A 22,586-nucleotide genomic window follows, 5' to 3' on the forward strand; every position below is an offset into this window, starting at 1 on the left:
AGATGATTCTCAAGGTCCCTTCAGGTTGTGACAAGTTTATGAGGCACGTATTGACAGAAGCGGCACATCAACATGCCAACTTTTCTGTAGTTACGAATTACTGTGTGGGGCTCCAACATGTATATCACTTAGTAGAATCATGGATGGAATGGTTACCAAAAAAGAGTTTAAGGAAAAAATTTAAAAATTTAAAAAATCAGGCCTGAAAAGATGACTCAGTGGTTAAAACACTTGCTGTGCAAAGCAAAGGAGCCAGAATCCATTCAGATTCCCAGAACCCATTTAAATACAAGGTGACAGTGACATCCACCTGTGATTCCAGCCTTGGAAGGTGGAGATGGGATCATTGGGAGTTGGCTGGCTATCAACACAAGTCTGAGTTTGACTCAGAGACCTGATCTCAAAGAAAAAAGTAGTAAAATGATCAATGAAGGTCCCTGACATCAATCTCAGGCCTCCACACTCTGGCACACACCTGTGCACACATGCATGCTCTACACAATCACCACACACAAACACACATTTAAAAAATTTTAAAAAACAACAACAGCTTCACACCAATTACATGTCTGATGAACTAGCTAGGCCTATGGAACATTTATTTCTTTGGAAAAGTTTTCTCCTGTGTTCATTCTCCTTCCCCCTCCCTCATGAGATAAACCCAAATGATAATGTGATCCACTTACTTAATCAAGCTTATCGAATTATGACTTAAAGATGATACCTATCTTAACAATGAAATGAGAATTCATGATTCTGTTGTTCTGTCCAGTCTGAGGCACTGAAGGCCTTCGGGGAAGCCTTCTTATTTGCCAGTGGCCCTTCTCCAGGTCCTGCTGGTTCTTCTTCAGGCAGTGCTCCTTAGATTATATCCCCAGAAGTGAGGGGGGAGGGACCACATCCTATCTACATTACTGGCACTCAGCACCCACACCGTATAGCATTCTACAGAGCTTATCAAATAAATAAATGCCTGATGTGGGAGAATCCATTGAAGAAACTATCAGCACTAATTTCTTGAGTGAGTCTTTGGAGACTCAGAAGATAAACAATGATCCTAACTATACACTTAAGTTTCCAAACCAAGAGGTCAAAGAAAGGTAGAAATTATAAAGATTTATCCCAAACATCCTCAGCTCAAATTCTTTGGTCTGGTAAGAAAATGACTTAAAGAGCCAGGAAGATGGCTCAGTGAATGAAAGTATCTACCCTGCAAGCCCAATGACCTGAATTCGATCCCTAAAACCATATTAAAGGCTAAATGCAGCAGTTCACATCTGTAATCTTAGCACTCCTAAGCAGAACTAGGAGGCACAAATGAGGAATTACCTGGAAGGTCACAAGCCAATTAGCCTGACAGATGGGGAGTGGAGAAGGACAAAGAGAAGGAGGAGGGGTAGAAAATAAGGCAGAAAGGAAATGACCAATGAGATGGCTAATCTTGGCTGACTACTTCTGGAATCAACTAAAACCAGCTGGGCACATCTGTGAGGGACTTTCTTGACTGAATCACTGGTAGTGGAAAGACCCACCCTTAAATTGGGGCCACATCTTCTGGTGGCTGCCCACATAAAAGGACACAGAAGGAGGAAGCTTTTGCTTTTTGCAAGCTTGTCCTCACTCTCCCTAGCAAGTTCATCTATCCTGTTGCTGAGGCATTCCTTCCCTGGTGTTAGAACCTACTCCTTCAGGACTCCAACACAGACTCAAGACCCACAGCTCTCTAGAAGTCTTCCAGGATTCCAGCACCAGCTTGGAACTGCTGAGACTTGCAGTCTGAACAACTACTGTATTATTGGCCTTTCTATCAGGAGATAAGTCATTGCTGGACCACCCAGACCACAGCTTGTAAACCACTCTAATAAATCTCTAAAAAAAAGTGTGTGTGTGTCACACACACACACACACACACACACACACACACACACACACACACGTACACAGTTAGAATGAGAATGGCCCCTATAGGCTCACATGTTTGAATTTTTGGTACTAATTAATGGACCTCTTTGGAAAGAATTAGGAATTATGGCCTTGTCAGAAGAGCTCTGTCACTGGGGGTGGGCTTTGAGGTTTGAAAAGCTCATACCAGGTCTAGTGTCTCTCTCTGCTTGCAAGCTGCTGATCAGATGTGAGTTCTCAGCTACTTCTCAGCACCATGCCTGCCTGCCTGACTCCACAATCCTGACATGATGATAACAGACTAACACTTTAAAACTGTAAGCAAGCCCCCAATTAACTACTTCTTTTTATAAGTTCCCTTGGTCACGGTGTTTCATCACAGCAACAGAACAGTAACTAAGACATACCCACATACACACACACACACACACACACACACACACACACACACACACACACCCCTTTCCAGTCCTGTTCCCTGACTAATACAACCAAAGCCACCCTCCATAGTTGTCCTCTACCTTCCACAGGCAGCCTATGCACACATGCGCTTTTGCATGCAAAGATCACTTGTTCACAGATTCTTGTTACCACGATGTTATTGTCAAAAACAGAGTAGGCTATAACAGTCAACCAAATCAACAAGACAAATCTCAAATTTCCTCTTTTTACCTCGTCATGAACCATTTTCCAGCAAACTAAACCCCTTTCAGGAAAAAGGTAACCTTCTTACATCTGCTAGTTCCATAATCATAAAATTCTGCTACTAAATAAAGTTCGAAATAGTTGCTAGTCTGACTTAAAATTCAAGCAACAGTTATTAAGTACCCGCTTTGTGTGAAAAGCAAGCCATGTACTTGCCATCACAGTGATATTGTTCTGTTTTTCTTATATCCCCTATGCATGTGTACTCTGGCACACTGTACATTCTAAGAGCAGCACAACTCTTCTATTAGAGTCAACCTCTCTGTCTGCCAGTTTAGAAGTGCAGGCCAGAACATCCGAGGCCTTATGAAAAGTATCTCCTCTTAGCACACTCTAATGAGATTTGGAAGGCACCCTTAGAACAGAGAGGAGTACACTAGCCAGGAATATCAGAAAGTTAAAATCCTTCTGGTACACTCTGCAGGTCAGAAGCCAGGACCTCTAGTAGAGACTTCTCAAGTCAATTTGAACAAGATCCCAATATTATAATTTGGCAACATTCAAGACTGAGGAAGGAGAATCAGGGATTGGAGAAGAGCCTGGGATATACAAAACAAAACCTTGTCTCAAAACAACATATCAATTTGACCTCAGGCTACCTTTCAATCTCATTCCCCACCAATATTCCCCCAACCTTTGGGAACACTGGCCCTTTAAACATTAGTTTAAAAGAGATGAAATGGTAAAGCTTGCAGTTGTTTGGGGCATACATCTTCCAGCTGAGTTCTGTAAAGTGCCCCCTCAATCCTGCTCTCCCCTTCCCTCTCTCCCAGGCTGGCCTGGACCTCACTCTGTACCCCCTCCAGATGAGAAGTCAAGGTCCTCCTGTCTCACCTCCAGCTCCCAATACCTGACCTAGGTCCCCATCTGAAAAAACTCTTTTCTATCTCATTCTATCCAATAAGAAAATGTGATGTTTAAAAAACAAACAAACAAAAAACAACCTGTAGCTATTTCATTCCCTATGGAATTCGGTAGATTTTTAAAGATGAGTCAGACTGATTTGTTTTTAATGAGAAGTAAAATGAATAAAAGGAACTGCACAGCTTAGGGCAAGAACTGTATCAACAGGGTAAATACAATCCAGGCTCTTCTGGAAACCTCTGGAAACTATATCTTCGAAATAAAAACAAGCTTCAGCCAGCTTCTTCTAAGTGTGCAACGAAGCAATCCACAGAGGCTCACAATTATGGGGGCATGTTAAATCCAGGCTCTATAGCACACTGTAACTCATTTTTAAATTATCTAAGAACTACCTCTAAAAATACAAATTCAGGCCCTCTCATCTAAATTCTTAACTTTAAAATTCCACTGATCGTGCTTTTAAAAATGTGATCCCAGGGGCTGGAGAGATGGAGTGTTAGGAGTGCTTGCTGCTCTTCCAGAGGTCACAAGTTCAATTCCCAGGACCTAGATCAGGTGGCTCACAATTACCTATAACTCCAGATACAGGAGACCCAACCAATACCCTCTGCAGGGCACTTACACTCATGTGCATAGGACCTCCCCACCCCCACACAGATTATGTGTGTGTGTGCATGTGTGTGTGTGTGTGTGTGTGTGTGTGTGTGTGTGTGTGTGTGTGTATATACCAAATTAAAAATAAATTTTTTTAAGAAAATGAGATTCCACACTGAGAGGGTAAACTGGACCACTCAAGGAATTTGAAAACATTTCTCCTCACCAGGATTTACACACACACACACACACACACACACACACCACACCGGGGGCAAGACTGAGGTCTAAGAGCCTGTACTGCCCATGGAAAACACAGCAAACTAGGGCAGGAATCCACAGCTTCTAATTCCTCATCAGCTGCTCTCTAACTTTTGCCAAGTTCTATTACACGAGTGTTGCTTCACGCTTAGGATTTTTTTTCTTTTTTCTTTTTTTTTTTTTTTTTTGAGACAGGGTTTCTCTGTATAGCCCTGGTTATCCTGGAACTGCTCTGTAGACCAGGCTGACCTCAAATGTGGTGATACATTGTTTGTAATCTAGGAAATAAAGCTTGCCTGAAGATCAGAGGACAGAGCTAGCCATAGAGTTAGCCATAAAGGTGGCACACACCTTTAATCTTAGCACTCAGGAGGCAGAGGCAGAGATCCATCTGGATTTCTGTAAGTTCAAGGCCACACTGGGCTACATGAGATTAATCCAGTCTAAAAGAGAAACAGAGCCAGGCAGTGGTGGCACACACCTTTAATTCCAGCACTTGGGATCACACACCTTTAATCCCAGCACTAGGAAGGCTGAGACAGGAAGTGATATGGCTGGGCAGAGAAAGGAATATAAGGCGGGAGGAGACAGGAACATATGGTCTTTTCAGGCTGAGGAGTTGGTGAGGTAAGAGGCGGTGGCTGTGGCTTGCTCTGCTTCTCTGATCTTTCAGCTTTCACCCTGATATCTGGCTCTAGGTTTTTATTATAAGACCAATTAGAATTCGTGCAACACTGCAATTCAAGAGATCTGCCTGCCTCTGCCTGCTAAGTCCTGAGATTAAAGGCATGCACCACCACCACCAGGCCAAAAAGATTTTTCTTTAAATGTTGAATCACCAACTCATTTGGAATTACAGGGTATACTTTCTCAAGAAGAGATTCCCTGAAAAATCACACATGGTTAATTACTGAGCACATCACTTTACACATACACACACACACACACACACACACACACACACACACACACACACACATCATGCAGGCAACACTTAAGACTATTAAAATTCATGGTCTTTTAAGCAGCAAAACCCTTCAGTCTTCCAACAGCAAAGAACTGTGATGTGACAATATCTTCTATGTGAGACATAGAAGAAGCCATCTAGGAAAGACACAAGAACCAGTATGGAGTACAAAGGTCCTTCAAATACAAAGACAGACTGAAGCATAATGTACTGTACAATGAAGAGTTATTAGCAAGAGACTCGCCTTACTTAGAGATAACTAGAGCCAGACATGGTATACATCTTCAATCCTAGAATGGAGGAAGTAGTAGAGGCAGGAAGATCACATGTTCAAGGCCAGCATGGGCTACAAAACAAAACTATGTCTGAAATAGATAAACAAACCAAAAACAAAAACAAAAAAAACAAAAAACAAGACAGCCAAGAGGTGGTGGCACAGGCCTTTAATCTCGGAACTCAGAAGGCAGAGACAGACAGATCTCTATGAGTTCAAGCTCAAGGCCAGCCTGGTCTACAGAGTGAATTCCAGAACAGTCAGAGCTGTTACACAGAGAAATTCTCTTAAAAAAAAAACCAAAATAATAATAATCATAATAATAATCATAATCATAATCATAATAATAAAGGGAGGCGATACACACAGAGCATCAAGGAAACATGAGAAAGGAGTGGCCACACTGGAAGGACAAACAAGTCTATTTCACACCACACACAAAAACTAACTCCTGATACACAACCAACTTCAATGGGAAAAGCAAATCAATATCTCATTTATGCAAAAGAATTAGGAAATGTCTCATGACCTCAGGTTGATTAAAAATTCATCAAAAAAGAAATAGAAGCACTTACCATAATGGAAAAGTATGATACATTCGACCTCATCAAAATGAGGAATTGCTCATTAAAAAGCACCATTTTGTGAGGGGAAAAGATAGGCCAAGATGGGAGGAGGTATGTTCACAGCAGCACTTAACTGTAAATACTTAATAACCCAAACATACAACTAAGGTGAGAAAAACATAGCATATTCATACAAAACAGACTAACTACATGGGTAAATATTAAACCAACAACACTAAACAAAAGGAGCTGCAACACACATGTGAGTATGAACAGGTGAGGCTGTATGATTCTATTCATGTGATATTCAAAACTGAGTAACAGTGGAGTGAAATCCAGTGGTTAAGTGTGCGACAAATTTTCTCCTCAAGGCCAAGTTTAATTCCTGTCACAACTACTGTCTCCACAAAGTAAGAAAACCCAACAAGACTGTTTAAAGTACACACTTGTGTGGTGAGACTACAGAGCCGTGCAGTGAGGAAACACTACGGGAAGAGGCCTCCGCTGAAGGAAGGCTGCCACCAGCGCTAGTTTCTGCCTGACAACGGTGGCCAAGTTTTATACAGTTTTACATGCACACGGCACTCATGTGGTCAGAGACAACTTGTGGACATCGGTCCTCTCCTTCCACCACGTGGGTCCCCGAGATCAAACTCAGAGTGTTTGTCAGACTTGGCAGCAAGCACCTCCACTCACTATCTCACTAGCCCACAATTTTCTTTTGGTTTGGTTTGGGTTTTTTGAGACAGGGCCTCACTATACAGCTCCGGCTGTCCTGGAGCTCACCATGTAGATTAGGCTGGCCTTGAGCTCACAGAGATCCTCCTGTGTCTGCCTCCCAAGTGCTGGGATTAAATGTGTGGGTCACCAAGCCTGGCCTGCCCACAATATTTTAATAAAAAAAGACAAAGGTTCTAAAGCATGCAACTGGTAAGTAGAAAAAATATGTAATTTAAAAAACAAAAGTACAAAGTATGAAAACTACTGTATGTTTAACAAAATATAGATTATAACTCTATGCATTTAACAAGTATTTCCTGAGAACCTGCCATGAGTCTGGAACTCTGTTTTTAGTGACTAAAGCACAAACAGTTCTCACTGACCTTGATGGCATCCGGAAGGAAGTTGGCTCCGCCCCCTTGCCTGAGGTGGGAGGCACCAGTGGGCTGGACTGAGCAGCTCAGCTACCACCCAGACCTACAGGTGGGCCTTGGGTTGGCCCACCCTAACATCTACCCCACTTGCTGGTCCTGTGGAATCCTGCAGGATCTCCATGACTCTGGCAGCCAAGAGATAGCCCCAGAGGAGTTTCAGTGCAGATCCAGCCGTGTGTACCAGAAACCAAGTCTTGAACCAGACCAGTGACTCACTGAAATGAGCATTTGCTAGTAAAGCTAATTGGACAAACAGGTATTCTATGTGACACATCACTCCCAATGCCACCAGGACAAATGAAGAGGTGATGGAGAGGCAGGAAAGATGGAGAAGCAAAGAGTACTTTTTTTTTCTTGTTTTTGTTTGTTTGCTTGCTTTACTTTTGTTTTAATTTTCTTTTAGGGGGCGCTGCAGGGATGAGGGGAAGATATGGGGGAACTGGGAGGTGAGCAGAACTGGAGTGCATGATGTGAAATTCCCAAAGAATCAATAAAGTAATTATGTTATTTAAAAAGAAAAAAAAAAGCCAGTTCTCATTCTCTCTAGTGCAGGAATCACATGCAAAGCGCCAACATGTAAGTCACGCTGACAAAATGAGAAAGGGACAGGAGCTGCACATCACCTCCTCAGTCCTCACAATTATCCTCACTTTAAGTATGAAAAGATGAGCTTAGAGAGAAAGGATCTGTCAGCAGAGCCAAAAATCAAACCCAGGGCTGATAAGGGAAAGGCAGTAGCTAGTGTGCAAATAAACACATACACTGAGGCTTTATTTCAACATACAAATGCCATTTGACTAGGGAGCCAAGGCCTAGTACTTGCCCACCCCATAGTCTACATCATAGAAAAGGACCACTATAACCAGGGCCTTTCCTGCTAATGAGTTAATTGCAACAGAAGTTACGAGTATGTGTAATTCAAAAATCACCCTGTTCATAAGCATGCACAATCACAATTCATCAAGTGAAAATCCGTAATATACTTTAAAAAGCAACATCAAAAAGAAGAGTTACAGAGGTGGCTGGTGGTGACAACAGAACATTGTGTTTTTACTATCATAGACTGTATACTTGAAATGGTTACGTTTTATATGATGTTATTTTACCACAGGGGGGAAAAATCAGAAAACACACACACACACACACACACACACACACACACACACACACACACACACAAAGGCAAAAAAACAAGTAAATCAGCAAAGGTCTGACATTACAGAAAATGTTACATAAGTAGAATCATACAATATGTAGGCATTAGGGACCAGTTTGTTCAATGGCCCACAATTCCCACTATTCATCTGAGCTGCTGCAGGTATCAGCAGCTATATTCCTTCTTGTTGTTAAGTAGCTTAACTATTTGCTGAGGACTTCTAAACTAATTTCAGTTTGGGGCATTACCCCTAGAGCTGCTGATCATTTGCGTACAGATGTTTATGTGACTCTAAGTTTTAATTTCTCCAGGATTAATGCCCAGGAGTGCAATTGATGGGTTGTGTATTAACTGTGTGTTATTTTACAGAATGTAAAGAATGTAATGGGGGGGGGGGAAACCTTATGGAACTCACTACTTTGAAAACTAATTTAAAAGTATAGGTTTGTATTTTTTTTTTAAGGAGTTTCAACACAGGTATATGCATGAGTGGACAGTGCGTCCCCCAGAAAACATAAATTATTAAATGAAATTTCTCAATACTAAGCATGGGATACCTTCTTATAAGTTATTAGTCAAGGAGACACCAGAAGCACACACTTCCCAAACAACACAGGCTATTTCCATTGCTCTTGGTTGCCCAATGTAACTAGATGGTAAGACCCTATTGCTGAAGATATAACACACTTTGGTGGCATACAGGACACAGAGAAATAAAGATAGAACTGACCTGAAAACTTCCTCTTGGTTGGCTAGTTTTCATAATGCCAGAAGGTGTTATGTAGGCCATTGGGGGAAAAAAAGGACATCAATGGCCTTACTAAGCACTGGCTCCCGAATGCTACAATACAGGCAACGGAGGCAAACTGTGACTATGGTGCAACAGCAGTATAAAGGATACAAGGATAACCAACTGTTGTAGAATATTACCTCAAGGTGTGTTACTTTGGTTTATGCTGCATTTGTTTAACTCTGAAGTTGTGTACTGTGCCTGTCTAAAACACCTGATAGTCTAATAAAGAACTAAACAGCCAATAGCAAGGCAGGAGAAAGGATAGGTGGGGCTGATAGGCAGAAAGAATATATAGAAGGAGAAATCTGGGAGGAAAAAAGAAGTAGCCAGACTTCAGGAGCCAACCACCCAACCACCCAGCTACATAGCAAGCCACAGAGTAAGAGTAAGATTTACAGAAGTAAAAGAACGGGAAAAGCCCACAGGCAAAAGGTAGATGGGATAAGTTAAGGAAAGCTGGTAAGAAACAAGCCAAGCTAAGGTCGAGCATTCATAAGTAAAAAAAAAGTCTCAGTGTATTTATTTGGGAACTGGGTGGTGGGTCCCCCAAAAGAGCAGAAACAAACAACAACCACCAACTGCTTTCTGACTGGATTTAAAGCCTGCTCCACAAAAGGTATAACTCAGAGGAAGGAGGTTAGAGGCCCTAAAAGGGGACCTTACTATTGTTGTTTTGCTAAACAGACATGTTGTCAGACTGCCTTCTAAATATTTATGTTTATGCCCATAGACTAGTACTACTGTCTACGTTGGCCAAAAAAGCCTCTGTCTGCAGGGGCAGCAATTCAGAGACTCAGTGTACTGAGAAATGACTGCTGAATGGTCAGTCTAACGTGACATCTAAATCCACCCCACCCCTAAGGTTCAGGGAAGAGGGGAGTGCTGTGAAATGCTGTCTTCCAGACATGACATGGCTGCTGCCCTCAGGAACTCGCTGTAGTTATGGTTATCTACACAAGATCTACACAAGAGCTAGACATGGTGGTGCACACCTTTAATCCCAGCACTGGGAGGCAGAAGCAAGTGGATCTCTGTGATTTTGAGGCCAGCCTGGTCTACAAGAGCTAGTTCTAGGACAGCCAGGGCTACAAAGAAAAAGCCTGTCTCAAAAAAAAAAAAAACAGCTGGGTGGTGGTGGCGCACGCCTTTAATCCCAGGACTCGGGAGGCAGAGCCAGGCGGATCTCTGTGAGTTCGAGGCCAGCCTGGGCTACCAAGTGAGTTCCAGGAAAGGCGCAAAGCTACACAGAGAAACCCTGTCTCGGGGGGGGGGGGGGGGGGGGGGGGGGGGGGAAGAATAAAACATATTTAAAAAAAAAGTCAATGAATGTTTCATAACTTGACTTGAAAATTATATAAAATCCCAATTTTATGTACTTCTCTTACTGTCTATGGGTGCTTTCATGCTACAGTGGCAGAGCTGACTAGCTGTGATGACATTATGTCCACAGAGCCTGAATTATTTACTATCTGGCCACAAAAGCTTGCCAATATTGATGGACTAGAATAAGATTGATATATAGAGTCAGTCTCAGATGGCTTCTTTGTAGAAACTGACAGAATGAGCCTACAATTCATACAGAAATGCAAAGGACCCAAAATAACTAAAGCAATACTGAGAAAGACAAGGCTAGGGGACATAGTTCATAATTTGAAATCATGATAGAAATCAGTAATCAAGACTGTACAGTACTGGCACAGACCAGACACACAGATCAATGACAGAAACGGAAGTAAGGAAATCTACACATAGAAAGGTAATTAACTTTCAACAAAGATGTCCACACAACTCAATGAGAAAAGGACATTCTCTTTAACCAAAGTGCTGGATTTCACATGCAAAAGAAAAGAGTCAGACCTCTACCTTAACAGACCTCTGCCTTAACCACAAACTCAAAATGGGTCAGACTTGCATGCCAGCACTATGTTTCCACAGTTCTTAGAAGAAAAGAGCAGGAGTAAATCTTTGTCATTTCAGATAATGCAGCAGTTTCTTAAATATTCAACCTACTGCAACTAAAGACAAAATAGACAAATTGGATTTTATCAAAATAGGAAACTTTTATGTGCTGAAGAACATTATCAAGAAAGTGAGTCAGCCAGGCAGTGGTGGCACAGGCACACGTGTTTAATTCCAGCACCTGGGAAGCAGAGGCAGGTGAATCTCTGTGAGTTCCAGGCCAGCTGAGCCTACAAAGTGAGTTCCAGGACAGCCAGTGCTACACAGAGAAACCCTGTCTCAAAACACACACACACACACACACACACACACACACACACACACACACACACACACACACACTAAAGGGAGGGAGGGAGGGAGGGAGGGAGGGAGGGAGAGAGGGAGAGAGGGAGAGAGAGAGAGAGAGAGAGAGAGAGAGAGAGAGAGAGAGAGAGAGAGAGAAGAAAGTGAATCAGGGAGCTGAGCTGGGTAGACGTTCAGTGAGTGAAAGTACTGGCTTTACAAGCCTAAATCCTGAGTTTAAATCTGCAGCATGCACGTAAAATTAGGTGTGGCTATGCATGCCTGTAAGCTCACTGTGATGGGTAGGGACTGGCAGATCCCCAGTGTTTTGGCCAGCCAGCTTAATACAAATCAGGAGCTTTAGGTCAGTCAAAGACATGAGGAGCAATAGAGGAAGACACTCAATATCCTCTTTTGGCCTCTGCATACCCCACACACATATATACACTTCACACCATTCAACAAACCACACACACACACACACACACACACACACACACACACACACACACACACACACACACACACGGCATATCTATAGTATGACAGTACTTGGGAAGCTGTGTCAAGAGAACCACAGTAAGAGTTTTGAGGGCAACTTGGGCTACATAGTATACCAGACCAGCCAGAGGTACATAGCAAACTCCTGTCTCAAAAATAAACAAAAAGAGGAACTGAAAAGGCAATCCACAGAAAGGGTTTACAAATTATATCTGATAAGGGAATAGTATCCAGAAAATGAGAAACTGATATGAATCAACAAGACACACAACCAAAAAAGTGTGCAAGAATAAAGACTGGGCCTTGGAGTCTGGGTTCCTGATCTTATTGTTGAACTTCCTAGACTTGGTCTGTCTTAAAATAAACTCTTGCCTTTGCCTGTTTAAGCTTCTGTAGCCACATTTTCTATTTGGAGCTAAATGCAATAACTGATGACACCAATGTGGCTTCCCTCTACCCTTTGCCCTTCCCCCACCACAACTCTTACCCTCATTTCACCCAGCAAAAAATGACATCACTGATCCCCGCTCAGGAAAGCATTTGACAAGTTCTCCCTGCAGGAACACGCCTCTTCCACACACTCTCCTAGTAGATTCTTGACTCTTTAGATGTTTATTCCAAAAAAGCTTCAACTAGACATGACCTAAACATCCTGTCTAAAACACTTTAAGTCCTGACCTTCCCTCATCCCTTCCCGACTTTACTGTACCTCATCACTTATTAACATACTACTGTCTATGTCCCTCCCTAGAATTTTAGCTTCATGAAGATATAACTTTGTTCCCTGCTAAAATCCGCAGCTAGAATAATGCTATGCACACAGGAGATGATCAGCAAATATTGATAAATGAATGACTACAATCAGGAAAAATGAGACAGGACTCTCAAGAGTGAAAACTGTTAAAGGTGAATGTCAACTGCTTACAGCCTATCAGCCCCACCACAGCCAGTCCCAGAGAGCTCCTGCCTCCTCTACACTGAGCAGGGAACGAGCTCTCAGCTATTTCAACAGAAGCCCACGCATGGCTGTGACACCAGCTCTCTGTAATACAATGAGAGCCATAAAAATAGAACAGATTCATTCTAAAATTGTTTTGGCTGGTCTCGATTTGGAAAAGGGACTTTTAACTGAAGCAAGTGGACAAAAATGCCAAAATCAAGGCTTCCTAGTAGTGAGTTTGTTACTTATTATTCACGAATACCTGTTTTTCCAATAGCAAAGTACACAGAAATATGAGATATATGCTTTTATTTAAAATAACTACAAGCCTAATGCAGCTGATTTTGGGAAATGTTCCAGTCAGTTCTTGATGTACAATGTAGTAACAGGTTTAAAAACTTTTAAAAGCTTTTGTTCCAAACTACTTTTGCCTGTAAATAATTTAAAAATCTGTCCTAACATATGCCCAGATTTTATCTAGAAGAACACATGAATAGTAACAGTGCTTGCTCCTAGGGACAGAGTTACGTACTCAGGAGAATGAGGAGGTAGATGTTTTTATTACTTAACCTTTCCTAACTTTGGAACCGTACCATGTTAATGAATTACTTATGCAAAAACAGATTGAATTTGTGTTTGAAACAGCTGCAGAGCAATCACCCCACCCCATCCTTACCCTTGTTTACAGAAAATATGGGGAATATGTGAATTTCCACAATTCCTAACATCCAGAGAGTCAGAGTCATGGTAAGAATCTAATAATCAGAAATAACGTATACAACTAGGCATGGTGGCACATGCCTTTAATCCCAGCACTGAGGAGACAGAGGCAGGAGGATGGATCTCTGTGACTTCCAGGCCAGACAGTTACATAGTGAGACTCTGTCTCAAAGGCAAAAAAAGAAATGACTTATCTAGAGATAAGGATTTTTCTACTCAAACACACCTAAACTTTATAGAAGAAAATTTATTCCTATATTCTGTCCTATCAAATAAGCCAACATTTCTCCCCAAATCTTCATTTTTTAAAAATCAGACTCTCAGGACAGCAAAAAGATTCTATTAGAAACAGAAAAATTACCAAGAATAGGCTGGGAATAAAGCTCACGGGTAAAGCACTTGCCTTGCATGTGTGAGGCCTTAAGCTAAACTCCCAGCACTAAAACTATTTTTTCCAAAATGAGTATTAATAATGAGATTCCTTAGTAGTTGTTTCCTGAAAGTTCTCCTTATTAATTATACAAATCCACATTAGAAATAAAATGCCCAGAGTTGAAAGGCCTGAACTGCAAGAAAGCACAGGGCTGAACACTCAGCAAGCATGGACTTCCAGGAAATGTCTTGAACTTCTCTTTTTTTAGACTATTGTTATTCATTGTCTCTCTTCTGCTTCAAATATTCTCTCCAGTCACACGCAGCAAGCTTCCAAAGTATGACGACGACGTCAGCAAAGAATTAAACAGGAATTTTTACTGGCGCACTTGAGATATCCACAGAGTCTACGAGTGACCCATGTTTTAAAACAAGCCTGACTGTAACACTGGTAAAATTCATTCCCTGGTGTAAATTGTACATCACCAACGTGTCCATTTTATTTCCAGCAGAAAATAGACAGGCAATAAATATCAGTCGACTCTTCCATATATATATGCGCACACACATATAATTTTTATTAATAATCACACCTAAGTAACTCACCATGTACTTGACAACCACAACTCATCCAATAACCTGCAGACCAACAGGAGCATACAGAAGCAGACCTCTCTGGTGATGCTTAAAACCTTGTTACTACACTGCAACACAAACTAAACGAAACGCCAGGAGAACACGAAGCGCCTCAAGTCACAGGCTGCTTCAAGTGTCACTTGGAAAAAAATATCCCATTGGACGCGTTCACACTCCCCCGCCCTCAGCACTCCCGCCGAGACCTCCTAAAAGCATTATGTCATCCACTATCCTCACATCTCTCGCGCGGTCCTGCGCTCCCGGCTCCGAGGTCTAAAGAAGCAACCCGGAGAGAGGTCTCGCCCTCTCCAAGTTGTCTTGGAGTCATGTGCGCCACAGCCCCAGTTTCTCCCGAAGACAGAAACAAGTTCGCTCCCTAACTTCACAAGCTGGGGAGGGCGAAAACACTAGGGCCGAGACACCCCTCGGCGAGTCCCCCGCAGGCCTGACCAGGCTCTGCCTCCTCTGGGGAAGGCCAAAGACCCCACAAGGCGAAGGTCCGGGCCAGGAAGAGGGCCTGGCTCCAGGAGGCACCGCGACCCTCTCTCTGGGCAGGGGATTGCGTTAGCTGTCTCCAGCACGCAGGCCACGGGAGCGGGCCCCGGGCGGGAGCTGCGGCGCCAGGACTCACGGTCGGTGCAGCGGCTCCTCGGCCGGGCCGGGCAGCGGCGGTGGCGGCGGCGGCTGCCCCTGGGGTGGCGGCTGTGGGGGCTGAGGCGGCGGCGGTGGTGGAGGAGGCTGCTGCTGCTGCTGTTGTTGCTGCTGGAACGACTTGAGCGACTCGAAAGCCTTCATCAGCTTTTCCAGGGTTGCCATGACGGCCTCCTGCCCGGCGGGACAGACCTCGAAGGCTTGGAGCCTGCTCTCACTCCGCCGCGCCACTTAGCAGCGGGGCAATGAATGGGGTTGTGCGCGGCGGGCAGATGCGGAACCAAAGGGCCCAGCCATCTTGGGCCCGTCCCGGCAACCCCCGCGGCGCCTGCGTCCTGTGACGTCATGCCGGCGGAGGCGAGGCCACGCTGGATTCGCAAATTTGACAGGCCGAAGCGACGTCTTTCCCAATGGCTGGATGTTAGTATGCCCTGCCTCGGCCAACTTGTTAAGAATCTCCGCCCCGCCGATATGGCCCCGCCCCTCCCCCGACAAACCACGCCCCTGAGTAGAGGGAGCGGGGCGAGAGAGAGAGGGATGAGGTGGGCGGGGCGCGCTACTAGATGAGGGGCGGAGCCGAGCCAAGAGCTGGCTTGAAGGATGCCGCGGAGCACTGGCTGGGAAGGAGTACGCCATCGAAAAAAAGGGGCGAGAAGGTGGTCATAGGAGTTGGCGACGCGGCAGGGTTTGGGGAGATCTGGAAGAAAGGCGAAGGAGTTGGAAAGGGGAAAAGCAGCGAAGAAATTTCCCTGCAGAAAGCCACCCTACATCGGAATGTCGATGGCGAAGCTCTGAACCAGAAACCCAGAGAGGCTTTACTGGTCCACAAGCCGGCTGGTAGCCTGAGATACAGTCCCGAGCACAGCATGCTGGGGGCTCCCTGAAATGAGAAGGGAACCAGAGTGACCCTTATGCAGGACCAAAGAACCCTTGTGATCCATGGCCCCCTGAAGCGCTGGTCAGCTCAGAAGTAAAAGCATCTACAAAATGAAGCATCATAGAGAGTGTGCTGTAGAAGAAGCTGATAAAGGGTTCCAAGCAGGCAGCAGTGGTTGCAGCTCAAAGAGAGGCTGGAATATTAGTGCAGCTTTGATCAGACACTCCACAATGAGCCCTGGACCATGGGCACTGCTCTGACCATCAGCCAGGACCTACAAGGGGCTTCATTGCCACCAGGGCTGAGGGCCTTGTCTCCAGAGCCTTCATCTCCCACAAGTGAGCAATTAAGCAGGAAGCTGAGAATAGTGTGGATACATCCAGCTCCTACAGCCTGTCCAGCAAAAAGTGTTGGCTTCAGAGAGCGCTGTCTGGAGTTGATGCATTCATTGAAGAACCCATTTAAGCCCCTCAGGCTACCCCTATGACTCAAGAGCCCTATTCCAAGGCCATGAGACACTTCTCTATCTTCTCAAAATGGTCAAGTTTTGAGAAGAGAACTTCTCACAGAACAAGGCAAAAATAATGGGATGTCACACTGTTGTTAGGTTACAAATGTAACTTTAGTCCTGCTGACTATCTACCATCTCCTCAACTTATATTGATTATTTTGTTTTTTTAATTTTTAAATTAGACTTATTCTTTTTATTTTATGTGTGCATGTTTTGCCTGCCTTTATGTGTTGTACCATGTGCATGTTTGATGCCTGAGGAGGTCAGAGAGGGCATCTAATCCCCTGGAACTGGAGTTATAGGTGATTGTGAGCCACCATGTGAGTGCTTGGAATTGAACCTGGGTCCTCTGCAATAGCAACAAGTGCTCTTAACCATTGAACCATCTCTCCAGCCCTGTTTACACACATTGAGAAAGAACAATTGGCAAGACTAACATAAAGAACTGCCCATGGCTAACGTCAGGACTTTGTGGTCCATCAGCCCACAAAGAAGTGGACTCTGGCGACACCACTAAAGATTTAAAGTCATTATTTTGAAGCCAAGCTTTCAGATAAGAGACAACTGGTACCTGATTGCCCACTGTGAGAAGCAGGTAGCAGAGGACCTACATAATCTGGACCTAGAAACTGGATAGTTATAAATATGTATTGCTAGGCCACTATACTTTGATAGTTTGTTGGGCAGCAAAGGATAGGTATATTGTTTGGCTTGCACTGCTGGATCAGGGTACCATCATCTGGGAACTATCAATAGATGTTTATATTCTCATAGTCCTGCAAACTAAAGATCCAAAGTCATGGGGCTGGAGAGTTGGCTCAGAGGTTAAGAGCACTGACTGCTCTTCCTGAGGTCCTGAGTTCAATTCCCAGCAACCACATGGTAGCTCACAACCACTTGTAATGAGATCTGGTGCCCTCTTCTGGCCTGCAGGGACACAGGCAGGCAGAATACTGTATACCTAATAAATAAATAAATCTTTAAAAAAAAAATCCAAAATCAAGGTGTTGACAGAGCAGCTTCCACTTCAGGCCCCATACCACCATCCCTCTGTGTCTGTGTCCTAATTTATTATGAAAACATAAGTAACTGGATTAAGATCTAATAGCCTCACTTTATCTCAATACTTCTTTAAAGACTCTCTCCAGGACTTCGTGGTACATACCTGTAATCCCAGTAGTAGAGAGGTTGGGGCCGGAGTATTTCAAGTTCAAGGACAGCCTTGGCTACATAGTGAGTTCCAAGCCAGACTGGCTGCATATCAAAACCCATCAGAAGAGGGAAGAGGTCACCTTCTGCTTTCCAAACACAGATCCATTGTGATATTCTGAGGGGTTAGTGCTTCAGTAAATAAATTACAAGGTGATACAATTCCATACATAAAAATAAGTAATACAGTTGCATTCTAACAGTTACTCTGACCTTATTCAGAAATTACCTTTTTTAAAATACAGACAATTTGCCATTTAGCTAAGATACCAGAGTTCCTGTCTCTCCATAGCTAACTAGAACCATGTACCTAAAATCCTGACCAGTGAGATACAAGCAGAAGCAGTGTTGCTTCTGGGAAGTCTTCTGCAAAGGAAAGGGTGCACCCACATTCTTCTGGATGCTTGTAAGGAGAATAGGTTGCTTAGCAGCAGAGCAGTCATTTTGGGTCAAGTGTGAAACTCACATTCTGAGATGATGGAGCTGGAAGAAGTTGGGTGGATGACTGGAGCTATCATTTGAGCTGCCTGCCTATTTCTGGATTTATTTCACTGTGACAGAGCAATACATTTCCATTTTGTCTAAGCTACAATTACTGTGAGTTATACTATTAGATGCACCTACACTAAGTTTTGTGACCAGTTCTGGAGAATCTATGTGTCATTGAAACACCATATGGTGATAAAGGTCTAGCCATTCCTGGAAAAAAGATGAGAAAGTGTAGATGTAACCAACCGTCTTATTAAATAAGAAACACAGAGCCCATTCAGAGAAGAAAGCCAAGAGGTCAGAGCTAAGAGCCTCACCCTTCCTGCTTCAGCGATCCTCTTCAGTCAAGAGAGCTCTCCGAAAGGGGCCTACTTCCTGTGTGTATGTCTTTATATAGTCTAGCTGTTCTGCCTTCTCATTGGTTGTAAACCCAAACACGTGACTGCCTCGTCACTGCCTGTATGTACCGCCCTCCAGGTCCTTAAAGGCGTGCGCCACCACCGCCATGCACTTGCTATGGCTCTAATAGCTCTGACCCCCAGGCAATTTTATTTATTAACATACAAATAAAATCACATTTCAGTATAAGTAAAATACCACCACATTTCCCCTTTTCTATTTTAATAAAAAGGAAAAAAAAGAAAAGGGTTATAACTAACAAAAGAAAAACTATATACAAAAGTACAATGACTATATACAATATATGCAAGTAATAAATGTCTAAACAATGTCTAGTCGTTTGTATTTGACAAATTCAGAGAAAATAATTTCATTATATATCCTATTTTGGTAAGTCCAAAATGTATCTAATTCACTTTCTATCCTAATTAATCTTCAACTATAACTAACTAATCTTCAACTCCCTCAGAGACCCAAGAAGGAAATAATATTAGCTAACAAAAATAAAAACAGAAAGTACATGCAAGCAACTTCCAAAAAATTTGTGAGTTGACAGAAACAGCCAGCTGCCTGGACAGTCACCTGAGGTTTCTCCGCAGTGCAGGGGCATCATCTTCAGCCTATAGGCTTAGCGTATCTGACAGACTCATTTGTGAAGTAGGATGTACACAAGGTCAACAGTTCAACCTCACATTGGGTGAGAGCAGTCCATGTACCAGAAACACCTGAATTCCACTAGTGTCATGTCATGATTCAGGATTTTAAATTCTGGAAATTGTTGATGGTTTTTTAATTCAACTGTCCATTCTTCTTGGCTGTGTATATATGGCTTCATCTCAGCATCCCGTTCTTCTCCACATCCCTCTATCAAATGCCAGTCTACTATTGAGAGGCGTGAGCTTAGTTACTCTTCAAGAATAACTGTTTCAGCTGCTGTTCCATTGCACATCAGAAGCCATCGGCCCACTGCCTGTTCAGCTGCCTTCGAAGAAAAGGGCACTGTACCTTTTCCGAATTGCGAAGGCCACTTCAGGGAGGGTGCCATATTGTCCTGGCCTCAGAAGATGCCTTTTGATAAAGCCATAACCACACTTGTTTTGGCAAGAATCAGTAGTCCTTTGTTTCATGTCCTGTCTGTCCATTTTCTCAGCAGGTGATTCGAGGATACTTTGTAGTCCAGGGGCTAACTTTTGCCACAATGAAAGTTAACTCCATATGCAGTTTCTTCAATGCCCATATTTTCTCTGAAGTAGATTGGTACTGCCAGGAGCCGACATGTCTCATAATCATAACAAAAAAGAAAAATTTTCTAAGTTATTAAAACATTTTAAATGCCATATTCTGTAGATCTCTGAAGGGTTTGAAGATGACCTATCTAAAATATATCTGCTCAATTTTTAAAACATATCTAATATGACTACAAGTTCTATTGTAATGTCTAACTACTAACTTTCATTTCTTTATATCCTAATAGTTGGTAATAATAACATTCAAGGATCAGAAAATTGCATTGTGAAATGAACAGTATAAGTACAATTAGAAATATACATATAGCATTTTCTAACAATATCAATTTCAATATATATAATTGGTATAAAATATAAAACAATCCAATCCAATGTAAAGTATTTAAAACTAGTAATTGTCTTTTTCTTCTTTTCTTTTCTTTCTTTCTCTCTTTTTTTTAATCTAATCTCCTTTGCTTAGCCTTTTTCCTAACCCTTGACAACAACTTGTAACCAACTCCCCTAAACAATGAAAATTATCCCAGACCCAAAACCCATTAAAAAGACCAAAAAACCACCCGCCCCAGACCACCTCTTTGGGAATGTGGGCGTCATATTCTTAAAATTGCTTCCTGCTGGGTATGGGCGAAGTTATCTTTATCCTGAAAGAAAAATTTTAGGTTAATTGTCAAATTCTAGGAAAGGTAACTATATCCTTCATTATCCAGTCTGTATATAATGCTAAAGTTCAGGGTTTATCTCAAGTCCTTATTCAAGTAGTCTTTGAGACTGGATCATCTCAGCTAGTCATCTCAAAATTGCTCTGAGCACCTTGTAGTTCAAAGCTGATCTGTAGATGATGTTTGTCAACTTAATGATGTTATTATTGTCCACGTGGAATTGTTGTTGTTGTGGGGCCCCATCTTCTTCCTGGAGACTTCAGTTGATGTTAGGCCTGGCCGTGATTTCCTGCAGAAAACTGATAAGAGACTCGAACACAAAGACATATATATGCAGCTAATTGAAACCTTTTTTCTAGAATTAGTTAGTACTCTATATGACCATTCATATCTTAACAAAGTTTAAAATGTATATATATCTATATATATTAATCTTGTAAATTTTGATATAAAATTTATACTTTAAGAAAAGTTTTAAAGAATCAGAATAGAATCAAAGAGTTGAGATTAGTAATAGAATAGTCCCTTAATTAATTTGGCTTTTCTCCTGTCCCATAGCAGAAGATGGCTCTTTTATTCTGGCATGATACAGGGAGTTTGCATTTTCCTTTTAAGAACATGCTTGAGTTTAAAGAAGGAGAGAGCCATTCTCCAACTCCAAAGTCAGCTTTAAATTTTAATTGAACTGGGACTATTAGAAGACCAATAGTGTTAAATTTCTTTAGAGAAGAGCAGAAACAAACATTTAGGAAGACATAAAAATTTTTTAGATAATATATACCCATACGCTGTTTCACTCTGTTTCTTAGGATAGATGATTTGTTCCTTTTCTTCAGTTGTCTCATTTGTCCAGTGTTCTTCAGATTCCTTAACCTTCATTCTCCTAAAAGACAAAAACAAAAACCTTTCCCCAAGACTAATTTTGGGGATGTTCCTTTTTGGCAAGTTATTATCTGATTAAATGAAAAGGCATGTGTTACTGGTATAAGTTAGTTTAAATTGGATGTTCATGTTGGTTGATGAACTATCACCTCCTCTAATTAAGAGGTTTCTCTTGTTCAAATCGAACCTTTATCAATTTTGATGATACCCACAGCTTATCTTCTCCTGTAGAAACAAAAGCAAAACCTTGTCCCCAACGTAACACATACCCTGGTTTCCATTCTGAGGTCAGGACATCTTTAAAGTATATAGGCTGATTTAATTCTGTAGTTTTTTCTATTATCCAATGTCTCTCTGCAGCTGTTGTTCCTTTCTCATTGGCATTAAGAAAATTCAAAGTTAATAGAGCATTATGCAGTTTGTTTCTGGGGGGTTTGGTTACCCCTTTCTGTTTATTTAGCATATCCTTTAGAGTTCTGTTTGATCTTTCTTGTAGCTAGAGTTTTCCTGCCTGGCCCACAGTCAGGACAAATCTCTCTCACCCGCCAGTCCCACAGCAGCTCAGACCCAACCAAGTAAACACAGAGACTTATATTGGTTACAAACTGTATGGCCGTGGCAGGCTTCTTGCTAACTGTTCTTACAGCTTAAATTAATCCATTTCCATTAATCTATGCCTTGCCACATGGCTCGTGGCTTACTGGCATCTTCACATGCTGTTTGTCATTGTGGCGGCTGGCAGTGTCTCTCTCACCCAGCTTCCTGTTCTCTCAATTCTCCTCTCTAGTCCCGCCTATACTTCCTGCCTGGCCACTGGCCAATCAGTGATTTATTTATTGACCAATCAGCAACACATTTAACACAGACCATCCCACAGCACTTCCCCTTTTCTTTTCTTAAAAAGGAAGGTTTTAACCTTTACACATCTCCAAAGTCAGCTTGGTATATTTGGGAATTTGGGCGTAGCTTCTCTTATTACTTCCTGCTGGAGGGGGTCGCTGTATCTTATGGGG

At 42.5% G+C, this 22,586-nt stretch overlaps 1 protein-coding gene across 2 annotated transcripts in view; it reads right to left on the reverse strand.

Annotated features, from left to right (window-relative positions):
- The window catches only part of Htt (huntingtin), a 144,758-nt gene extending 127,186 nt beyond the window's left edge, over window positions 1-17,572 (reverse strand). For both annotated transcript variants that reach the window (XM_052736145.1, XM_052736144.1), the window contains exon 1: window positions 15,281-17,572. In XM_052736145.1, coding sequence (XP_052592105.1) covers window positions 15,281-15,465 — 185 coding nt within the window. In that variant the 5' untranslated portion in view covers window positions 15,466-17,572. The remainder of the gene's footprint in view (window positions 1-15,280) is intronic.
- Between the last annotated feature and the right edge of the window lie 5,014 nt (window positions 17,573-22,586).

The sequence above is a fragment of the Peromyscus californicus genome, unplaced genomic scaffold (assembly GCF_007827085.1).
Source record: "Peromyscus californicus insignis strain IS unplaced genomic scaffold, ASM782708v3 Scaffold_13__1_contigs__length_99412109, whole genome shotgun sequence".
NCBI lineage: Eukaryota > Metazoa > Chordata > Mammalia > Rodentia > Cricetidae > Peromyscus > Peromyscus californicus.